The sequence below is a fragment of the Sceloporus occidentalis genome, unplaced genomic scaffold (genome assembly GCF_023333645.1).
Source record: "Sceloporus occidentalis isolate IW3139 unplaced genomic scaffold, rSceOcc1.0.p SCAF_275, whole genome shotgun sequence".
Taxonomy (NCBI): domain Eukaryota; kingdom Metazoa; phylum Chordata; class Lepidosauria; order Squamata; family Phrynosomatidae; genus Sceloporus; species Sceloporus occidentalis.
This window is the reverse complement of record NW_028317255.1, coordinates 95,178-106,477: the sequence shown is the minus strand read 5'-3', so window position 1 is coordinate 106,477 and position 11,300 is coordinate 95,178. Positions and strand designations below refer to the sequence as shown.

General features: G+C 41.9%; 1 protein-coding gene across 1 annotated transcript in view; it reads left to right on the top strand.

Moving 5' to 3' along the window:
* The first annotated feature begins 1,988 nt into the window (after positions 1–1,988).
* LOC149275611 (uncharacterized) overlaps positions 1,989–11,300 on the top strand; it is a 32,565-nt gene continuing 23,253 nt past the window's right edge. Inside the window, exons 1-2 of the mRNA XM_089504527.1 lie at positions 1,989–2,214; positions 6,416–6,535. Coding sequence (XP_089360653.1) covers positions 1,989–2,214; positions 6,416–6,535 — 346 coding nt within the window. The remainder of the gene's footprint in view (positions 2,215–6,415; positions 6,536–11,300) is intronic.

The following is an 11,300-nucleotide window of genomic DNA, read 5'->3' as shown; positions in this document are numbered from 1 at the left end:
TCAACTATGTAAAGACGCAAGTATGTCATACGATTAGTTCATTCATTCAGATCTAGGATGTGTAATCTTAGTGTTCCCTTTATTATTTTGAGCAGTGTATATTCTAAATACTTTAATATGCATTCTTCATTGATGATGCTGGATTTGACAACAGGCTGTATATTCTTATTTGTAATGTTATTGTTAATTTTGTATTCGTTTCGTGTAAAAGTGTGATCATAATAATACATAAAAACTACAAGTACGGTATGTCCAATTCTGGATGCAGAGCTCCAGAATGCTCTGTAAAAAAGCACACAAACTTTACAACTTTTTAATATGCTGGAAGGCATGGCATAGTAGTGAATGAGGACATTAAGGTATAATGTGGACTAATTGAAGATGTGACAGTGTGTCATTGGGGATGCACAACTGTCTTGTTTGGCCTGGTCATGCCTGTGTTGCTGATTTTTATGCTTCTAATTGTGATGAACTAGAGCCAACTATGATACTTAAAACTAATTTTAGGGGATTCACAAAGATGTTGCAGACATGAAAACTGCAAAAATTGTGATTGTGGTAATTTCCAAACTGATTTGAAACAACATTTTACAGAATGTAACAGTCATACCAAAATGTAGATCTGTGTGTTAAATGGCTCACAAGCAAACTATAAAAAGTTTGCATCTCCTATACATGTGATGGGTCTCTTGACAAAACAAACATAGGAACATTTCCATCAAATCCAAAAAAACACTTAGAATAAAAGCATCAATAAAAGCTATTAATTACGTTTTAACATATCATTATAACTCGGTTACGATTTTGGCTTTATTCTTCATTTGTGAAACAGTTATGCATCGTCACCAGGGGATAAGTAGGTGGCCCTGGCACATGAAGTACATGCGAACGCCATCTGGACACACAGACACATTTTATACTTGTGCTGCCACACTTATCCAGCCACTGGCTGAACACTGCAGGAACTGATCTGTGGCTGGAGCTGAAGTATTTGAGTAACAGCCCATCGGGCATCTGCCTTGGCCTGATCCCCATTGATGCCATGTATCTCAATGTGGGACATCTTTTCTGTAGGGTTTGGTGGGAGTTGGGGTTTGGGGCATGGCAGCAGGTCGGTGATAAAGAAGTGGGCAGAGAACAAGGTAAAGTGGTTAAGGGGTGTGTAGAACTTGGGCATGGAGTTGGAATGGCGTAACACAAATTACATGCCAACATCATGAAGAAACTACCCCAAAGACACTGAGTCAAACCCAAATAGTTCCCAGGCATGCGTGCTGATAAATCACAGGCCTTCATCAATTCTTTAGCTCGGCGGCATCGTCTGGGGATCATCTGATCTCTCCAACCACCCCTCGATCACCATCAAAAGTGGGACAGTAGGTAATCTCACTGGGGTATCTGGAGTGCTTTAAATGTAATACTTGGGAGGTATGAGACTGAACAGTTAAAGAAGGAATATAGAAAATAGCACTTCAACAACAAAAACTATTTGGATGTTGACAAAGGAAAAAACACACAAAAAGCTGTCAAATATGTATTTTGCATAACTGATTCAGACATAACAAGAATTATGAAATATTAGCGTTTCTTTCCAGTGCATTTGTTCAGAGATAGACTTGAAAAACCTGTTCTCATTGTCCTGAGCTCAGCCTCAATCTCTAAAGCCCCAATGGGAACGGAGAAGCCGGGAGGGGGCGGAGCTGTTGGTTGTCATTACATCACACTGTGATCCCACAGAAGGTTGCACTGTGCATTGTCTGCAACCTCCATCGCACAGAGCAGATAGACAGACCATGTAACACAAGCAACACAATACATGAAAACAACAAACGAAATAAAGACAACCAGGCAGTTGTTGGTTTCAATCTGTCTGTATCCCATTTACAATGGCTATGTGATGTCCTCTTTGGAGCAATAGCTGACGTCACACGTTCTAGGAATTCAAGAGGCAACACACACAATCCATCTTCGAACAAGACCATTTCATCATGGGTCGGCTGTGTGAAAGGTGTGCACAGATCCTACAGGACTTCTTGAGCTTTGTCAAGAGCCTTTCTTCCAGAATAGTGGAGCGAATAAAGGAGTGCATGATCCTCTTAAGTGAGTGCTGCTGCTTGAAAACCAGGAGCAGAAAAGTGAGGCAGCTTTATGAACCTGTCCTTCAAAACCACGAGAAGGTTGCTGCCCAGGAATTCCTCAATCACATGGAGGCAGGTAAGATGGTGACCTCATCCCTGTCAGCATTGACTAATAACATCGAATGATCTCTGTTCTGCTGCCCCCCTCCGATGTGCTAAATGAATGCTAATTACCATCCTTCCTAGTGGTCCTGAGGGCTCCATGTGGGATGTCTACCTTTCCTTAACTGCTGTTATAATGGACAGTATTAATGCATGAGATAAGCCATTCACTGTTTAGCCTTTGTATCCAGGAGGGAGTAGTTTAGTTTTGTTTCCTTTCCTGTACCAACCACACGTGTTTGATCAGCTGTGGATGTGCCTAAAATATCTCGAAAAATAGCATGATAATACTGCAGTGTGAATTGTATATAAAATATTAAATATATATCTTATATATAAATTATAACATGTTGGCTTCATGTCTTACTTAAACAAACACAGAGGCTATGTGCAATCTATATACAGAATAGCAATTTAATGCCAATATTTATTATTCTTAGTAATATCTTACAGTAATTTTTCTTTAGTCATATTTGGTATTTTTTTATTATTTACAACAGAACATTTTGAAAAAAAGCCAAGTGAAAATATTTTTTTATAAATTATACTATGGCTTATTTAATAAATCATTTGTCTATTGGTTTGTTTTACATTCATTTATGATGCTCTATTTTATTTAAAGATGGCCCTGCGTCCTTTTTTTTCTCTCCGAGAAAGCCTTTTTCACTGGGAGCTACCACGTTCATGTTACTAAAACAGGATATGGATGTTTGCTTTTGGTTTCCACTGATTGTACTGTTTAAATGCTTAAAAGCATTTTTCGTCTTTTTGTATTCCAGGCTCATTGAATAAATGTATCTCAAAATTCATGCATCAGCGTTATTGATGGTTTCCCTCAATGAATCTCTCTTCTGCGATACGGTCACCAGGACATGGTGTTCTCACACATTTCCTTTTTAATCAATTTATTTTTACATTATTAGCACAGCACAGATGATCGGCAACCTTTTAATCATGTTGGCACTTTTTACTTGGACAAGGTGTTTAATGTATTTCCAATTAATTTAACTCTCCCCACATTAAGCAGAAAATGGAATTTATCATGTACAAGTGATTACCTCTTGTATAACCAAACGAGGAACCATTGTAAAACTAATCGCAATTACCCTGACAATCTCTTTCTATTCTCCGGCTTCATTTTCATTGACGACACTACAACATTGCACAACAAGGAACCATATAGTGACTGTACTATTCATACATATGTTGATGAAATTATGCATAGGAAAATACTGAATCGTAGAATAATGTTTGCCTTCTTCCAACATATTTGTGAATGTGCAAGGTCGTGATAATTCCTTAAAGGGACCCATCACTCAAAACAGGTTATTGACGTGGACATAGAAACTGTGGCAGATCTGCAACAAAGTGGTCATGAGTAGAAGACCAATCCAAACAAATCCAAGCAAATTTATTTTTCTTTCAATTAATACATTTGTTTACAATTTTTATAGGTTAAGATACAAATAAAAACCCAAAATAAAACCTAGAGCCCAAGAATTGCAGTGATCATATTCTAGATTTTACACAAAATTTAAATGCTTAGGTCTACAAGGGCCATACATTCTGTTTATCCATGCCTGAAGACAACTGAGATGTCTGTGCTCAAGCTTGGAAACCAAAATGTGGCCTGTTTGCAGCTTGAGGGCTGGAGTTCTGCTGTATTCTGTTAACGTAATAGCAGAAGAGGTACAAACATTACAATAGTCTGGATGATTGCTTTGGAACTAAAGCAAAGGATTTGGGGTTACCAGTTTCATGGAACTAACATGCAAAATTTACAGTTCTATGATAATGTATTTGCCCCTTCCCAATTTCTTAGATTTTTGCTTTTGCGCCATTCAGTGCTTGTGTGCTTTGGTCACAAACCGATGACCAGACATTCTTCTTTTTCTGATAAAGAGCAGATGATTCCATCATCTACGCCAAGTTGCCCAAAGCAGCCCCAGACCATCACTGTGTTTGACTGTTTGGTAGGCTGGCCACTCTTGGGAAGGTTCACCACTGTTTCAAGTTTTTTCTCTATTTGTACATAATGGCTCTCGCAATGGTTCACTGGAGTCCAAGAGCCTTAGAAATGACTTTATAACCATTTGATCAATATCAGTTACTTGGTTTCTTATCTTTTGCTTTTTGAGACCTCTTAGCCCACTTCACTTTGCAAGACACATTCTATTTAATTTATCTTGAGGTTCAACAGGGCTGGCAGCATTCATTCCTGGGTGTATCTAGTAAACACAATTATCAATTACATTTGGTTATTTGGTTGATTTATTAAGGGAGCAATGACTTTTTCGCATAGTGCCCAGCCGGGTAGGGTTGGATAGCAGTACATTTTGTAATGTAGAATTGCAAAATAGCCAAGAAGATACAACAATTCCCTAAGAGACAAAAGAAAAAAAAAGATATCAATATCACTAAATCAATGTTAATATAATTTTTACATACCTTTGAAAGAATATAACAATTCTGTACAGAGTTCAGTACTATAAACAGGCGACACACAAGCTGGGGGAATGGGGGCCCCTTACCAAACTGGAATAATGCCACTGCATCTGTTCTAATTTACTAGAAAACCACAGTGCCATTAAGAGCCTGCAAATGTATTGTCACAAGGACGTATCATGCACAGATATGCCGGCGTCCAAAGTCACTTATGTATTTTTAGATGAAGTCAGCCTGTCTGGAGATCTGTGAAAAGGGAGCACAGAAATTAACAATTCAAAGAAGGGATAGACAACCATGGCAATGTTTGTGAAGGTCCATAGAACATCATTAAATTGTCCACCACAGACCCCCAGTACCACAGTAAATGTGGATCATGAGCAATGTTGGTGCATATCCCTGATTCAAAGTGTAAACGTTGACTGAACGCTAAAGATTCACAAAGATTTTATTATCAGAACAATTACCCACTTTGCCATCTGTCCCCTGGCACACACCTGACTTTACATTAAAGTGTATGCATCCCTTAATGGCTTCTAATTTAAAAATTAAGCTAGCTCTAAGGAGTGGCTGCCTGCATAAACACTGTCAGTAAGTAAAACACCAGTAGATCCATGCAGAATGTGAATGCATTCTAACAGGGCGCACAGCCCTGCTAGAATGCATTCACATTCTGCATGGATCTACTGGTGTTTTACTTAATTACAGCTTAATAAGATGTCCATTCCCCGTGAAACATAAGATGGAAGTGAAAATCATTATATTCCAGGGCAATACCTAAAAGTTCCCAGGTGCTACACAAATCTAGATAATGTTTGATCATTTGTTATTTAAAGTAGCCAAAAAAACTAAATATTGAAAACAACTTTATAAAACTGTTGAGAGTCTAAGAGGTCCTCTGGCATACTGTATAGTAATTGTTTGAACTTGATGCATGTTGCAGAAGACTCGGTAAAGCATATTGAACTTTCGGTACTTAATCAAAACAGATTCTTACATTTTGAATTTATGAGTAGAAATATTACTCCTCTTATACAAACTACCACAATTCTGTAAATAACTATACATAACAACTGGAACCCATAAATATACAAAGTAGAAATGTTTTAAAATGTTTGACATTGATGTTGTTACTAATCATAGCCAAATTAATTAAGTAGGAACATATTTAAAAGAAAAATAAGAGATATTGTTCTTGCCTATTGATGTTCCAATGTGTCTGTATCCATGAGAACACAGATGAAATATGTTGTGCAGAGAGAACATGGGAAATTAACTGATAATTCACAGAATATTTTCCAGAAGAATGAGGGGCCAAGATTTAAACAAAGTTTTCCATTCTGCCATTGTTTCAGTAGAACTCCTTAAAACGACCTTCAAATACTGTAATTATGCTTCTGTTCTATGAATAGTCAATTATAAAGCTCTAAAATTAAGGGAACTTCAGTAGAACACTAACCATCTACATCTTTGTAAAGGTCCCAATTCAATGAGAAGGGTAGATTTTATATGCTGTGAATGCTTTCTCAGATGTTAAGAAATGGGATTATCCGTTTTCTACTGTAGTAGCTGCCATTTATTTATGGCTTAATCTCGTAACATTGTCCTATGTAACACCATCCCTTTTAACCCTTACTGCGTTACCGCCTTTGTAACAGTAAGTACTGCAGAATATAAGCAAATTCAGGTAAATATTAACATGTTTCTCTTTCTCTTTGATATTTTGGAAGGTTTGCAAACATCACCACTTGGAAAGGAAACTCTTGATGCCCTAAAGATTTTAGCCTTTTCAGAAAATGCAGACCTACAGCATTCTGCTGCACTTTACTACTTACATATGAGCCAACACAGTAAGTATGTTAATTAATGTCAGTTTTCTCTATATAGAATGTCTGTGTTAAATTAAAAGTTGCTTATAAGCTGAAGTCAATGGACCTCAGAAAAAAAGATTTGTTTTCCCAAATTTGTTCAAACCCTTCAAATCCTATGTTTTATTATGCATCCCAAGGATTTCAAATAGCAACCAAAACCAAGTCTAGGTTTCATTACCGCTAATATCAAAGATTTTAGTTATGCAGTTAAGTGTAGAGGTTCGGTAGGCTGCACATTGATATTTGGTGAAGTGAATTCAGCCAGGCAGTATCTTGCTGTCACTATAAAATACTCTGGAGGCTGTGGTTTTGGATTAGGTTCTTGCCAACCCAGTTTTTGAGCCTTACATTAAAGAAAAGTAGGCAGACTCTAGGCATCCTCTTCATAACTCATGAAAATTCAATATCATCCCCTATGCTGTACTTGGTCTTGTCTGACCACTGCATCTGGTGGTACAAAACAGTTTAAAAGAACCTTAAGGTCTTAGATAAATCGATCCAGTGCCAAATTAAGACACTCCGGACTCCTGGCAATAGCAGCCTGGGCGTCCACAGCTACTATGTGCATTCATAGCACCTCCACTCGTCGGATTATCCAATGAAGCGCTTGGACACCCCTGTATTGAGTTAGATATGTGCCTAATGGATGTTCCAGTATGGAGTGGCTACAAATTTGTGGACACTTCATGGGTTCAGGAGCTAGGTTCCCAATATTACTTTTACATGTAAGTACCAATGGGTTTCACCAATTTTTTTTTGAAGTCCATAAAGGCATCCTCTGAATCCTAGAACTTGGATAACACTGTATTAGGTGATCAGATTCAAACAAGGTGATAAAAGCTCTTCTGGTGGAAAGTGCTAATTTAGAGAAGTAGTAGCATTCATTTGGTTTCCACTGTCAAAACAATTAATCAATCCTTATGAATTTTATCTTGTGCATGTTGTTTTTTTATCTTGTTGTGTGGCTGTGTGGCTGGTACAATGGTGGAGTCCGGTATGCAGATACGTAACCCCAGGAATCAGCAAATAGGGCAGGCGAGAATAAGCTGAAGTCAGGAACGAAGCCGTGGTCAGGGAAATGGCGAGCCGCAAGGTCAAAATCTAAGCCAAAGTCAGGAAACCAAAAATATCAGGAACGCCGTAGCCAAGGGTCGGGATATAGAGAGCAGCAGAGTCGAGGGCAAGCCAGGGTCGGTACACAGAAATCATAAGGAGAAAGCATAAACGCTGAGATTAGCTCAGTGCTCAGTGATTGTTCTTCCTATTGAGTTAATAGGAAGAACAATCACTGAGCACTGAGCTAATCTCAGTGCTCAGTTTTTAAACTTGCCGCCTGGGGGAAGCCTCGCCCCCAGCCGTGACGTCATCCGTGCGCGTACCCCGGCGTCTCCATTCGGGGACGCATAAAGTTTGTTGAGGGCGCGCGCGCGCGCCTGGTGGCAGACATGCTGTCAGAGGAGGAAGAGGCTGGAGACTCGTCGCGGGATTCAGTACCCGCGGGCATCGGGTACTCGGGTGAGTCGGTTCGGCGGACCCGGAGTTGCGGACCCTGACAGATCCTCCTCCCGACGAGAGGTCTCCGGACTCTCTCAGGACCTGGACGATCAGGGTGCCGATTATGAAAAGACGTGAGAAGCTCTGGAGCATGTTCGATGTCGGCACGCTCCCAAGAAACTTCATCCGGGCCATAACCCCTCCAGCGGATAAGGTATTGTAATTTTCTATGATAGTACCTGGAGTCTAGTATCTTCTCGACCTCGTATTCAGGGATATTGTCTACTAGAACCGGAGGAGGTGGGTTAGGAAGGTGACCTGGGAACGGATTATTACTCCACGTTTTGAGCAACGATGCATGGAACACGGGATGGATGGACATTAAGTCAGGTAGCTTCAATTCTACTGCTGTTGAGGAGATGAGACGGCTAATAATAAAAGGTCCAATGTACTTGGGACCCAGCTTCCTAGTAGGACATGATAGTTTGAGGTGCCTAGTAGAGAGCCAGACCTTGTCACCAGTTTGATAGAGTGGCGTAATGCTGCGATGACGATCCGCAAAATTCTTGTAACGACGTTGAGCCGTGACTAGGGTTTCGTGAAGAAGGGAAAAGGTTTTGGTCAGTCTATTGGTGTGTTCAGAAACCGAGGGGACAACACTGCATCGTAGGGTGATATCCATAATTGGCAAAGAACGGTGACATATTGATGGAGCGATGAATATGACTATTATACGCGAACTCTGCTAACGGTAAGAAAAGAGACCAATCGTCCTGTAAGTAGGCTGTGTAACACCGAAGATATTGTTTGAGCGTTTGATTGGTACGCTCCGTCTGACCGTTGCTCTGAGGATGGAAGGCAGAGGAGAGAAAACGCTGAATATGGAGTTGTTTGCAGAACGCTTTCCAAAAACGTGAGGTAAACTGCGAGCCCCGATGAGATGTGATGTCATCAGGTAGGCCATGTAACCGAAATATATTTTGAACAAAAAGCGAAGGTCGGTGATGAAATCCATCGATATGCTTCTCCATGGTTTAGATGGGGCAGGAAGAGGCTGTAGGAGGCCTGTAGGACGCTTAGGTATCTCCTTGGCTCGAGCACACATAGAACAGGATGATACAAAGGCCTTCACGTCTTCCTTAAGTGTAGGCCACCAGAAAGACCGCTGGATCAAATCCGATGTTTGTAGGATACCTCCATGTCCGGCGATGGGTGTATCGTGAAAGGCCTGTAGGACTTGTAAACGAACCTCTGGAGGGCCAAAAACGAGGTCATTGTGATAGTAGAGACCAGGAACCTCTGGTAAGTGGTTGCGTGAAGAGTACTGTCGGACCGAGTCCCAGATGGTTCGGGTCATAGCAAGAAACTGTGTAGGGGATAAAATGGTGTTATCTGTTTCAGGAGTCTTCATGGTGGGAACGTCATGCATACGGGAGAGCGAGTCGGCTTTGGTATTACGGGACCCCGGACGGTAGGTAATATGAAGTTGAAACCGTGTGATAGATTCCTTACCCTTACGGAATCGGGCACGTGTTCTGCAGGAATGGCCAGCTCTGCCGCAATATAAGCAGAGCCCCAACGATCTTCGACGTTCCCTTTCGGCAGGAGACAGTGGTCCACGGACAATACCTATTTGCATAGGTTCCTCGGGTGGGAGCGAGGTATTAGAAACAGGAGGAGAGGCAGGCGATCAAGCAGAGGGTGAGGATTGACGCTCGAGTCTTCTCTCACGGAGCCGACGATCAATCTGGGTGGATAACGTGATGAAATCCTCTAGACCAGAAGGGATGGAAGTGCGAGCAAGTTTGTCTTTCACCAGTTCCGAGAGGCCCCAACGGAATTGGTCGTGGAGAGCTGGCTCATTTCACAAGGAGTCCAGAGCCAGGCATCTGAAATCAGTAATGTACTCCTCAATGGGGCGCCTACCCTGCTTGAGGGTTCTCAGAGAGGTGATAGCCGAGGAAGTTCTGAAAGGATCGTCGTACATAGAATCCAGAGCCTGACGGAAAGAGGCCAATGAATCCAGTAACGGACTGCTGCTGTGGAGGAGGTGATGAGCCCATTGTTGAGGTTCGTCAGAGAGGAGAGAAATGACGTTATGGACACGGACATAGTCGGAGGTGTAGGTTCTGGGCTTTAGATTAAACAGTATTTGGCAGGAAGTAATGAAAGTTCGGCACTTCTTATGGTCACCCGTGAATCGTTCCGGGAGAGGAACTTGAGGTTCAATGGCCGAGGCACCCTCCATGTTGAGAGGTAGAGGGGCCACGGCTGGTTCTGCAGGAGCGGCATTGGGGAACTTGGAGCAGTTGCACCTGGTGCCTAAGATGGTTTTGACTTGCCTGGAGTTCTTGCAAAGACTGGTTCAAGGAAGCCATTTGTTGGCTTAAGCGAACGTGTCAGGTCGTCCTGCGGGCTCCATAGGGCTCAGTGATTATGTGAGGCTGTGTGATTGGTACAATGGTGGAGTCCTGTATGCAGATACGTAACCCCAGGAATCAGCAAATAGGGCAGGCGAGAATAAGCCGAAGTCAGGAACGAAGCCGTGGTCAAGGAAATAGCGAGCCGCGAGTTCAAAATCCAAAGCCAAAGTCAGGAAACCAAAAATATCAGGAACGCTGTTTAGTAGCCAAGGGTCAGGATATAGAGAGCAGCAGAGTCGAGGGCAAGCCAGGGTCGGTACACAGAAATCGTAAGGAGAAAGCATAAACGCACTGGAGCTCAATAGGAAGAACAATCACTGAGCACTGAGCTAATCTCAGTGCTCAGTTTTTAAACTTGCCGCCTGGGGGAAGCCTCGCCCCCAGCCGTGACGCCATCCGTGCGCGTACCCTGGCGTCTCCATTCGGGGACGCATAAAGTTTGTTGAGGGCACGCGCGCGCCTGGTGGCAGACATGCTGGCAGAGGAGGAAGAAGCTGGAGACTCGTTGCGGGATTCAGTACCCGCGGGCATCGGGTACTCGGGTGAGTCGCTTTGGCGGACCCGGAGTTGCGGACCCTGACACTTGTGCATGTTGATCATGGAACATGTGGCACCCACAATGACCTGTATTTACATAGGACCTAACATACCTTAACATTTCTCAGCTGTTTTGCACGATCACGTTATGTGTGTACATTTTCAGTTCAATTTAGTCTACAGTTACTGTATGAAACTTAGGTTGATTTTGTGTTAGGATTTTTTTCTCATTCAAGACAACTGGTGCTATGGCGTAAGAATATATAGAGTGTATATTTGGAGTTAATATT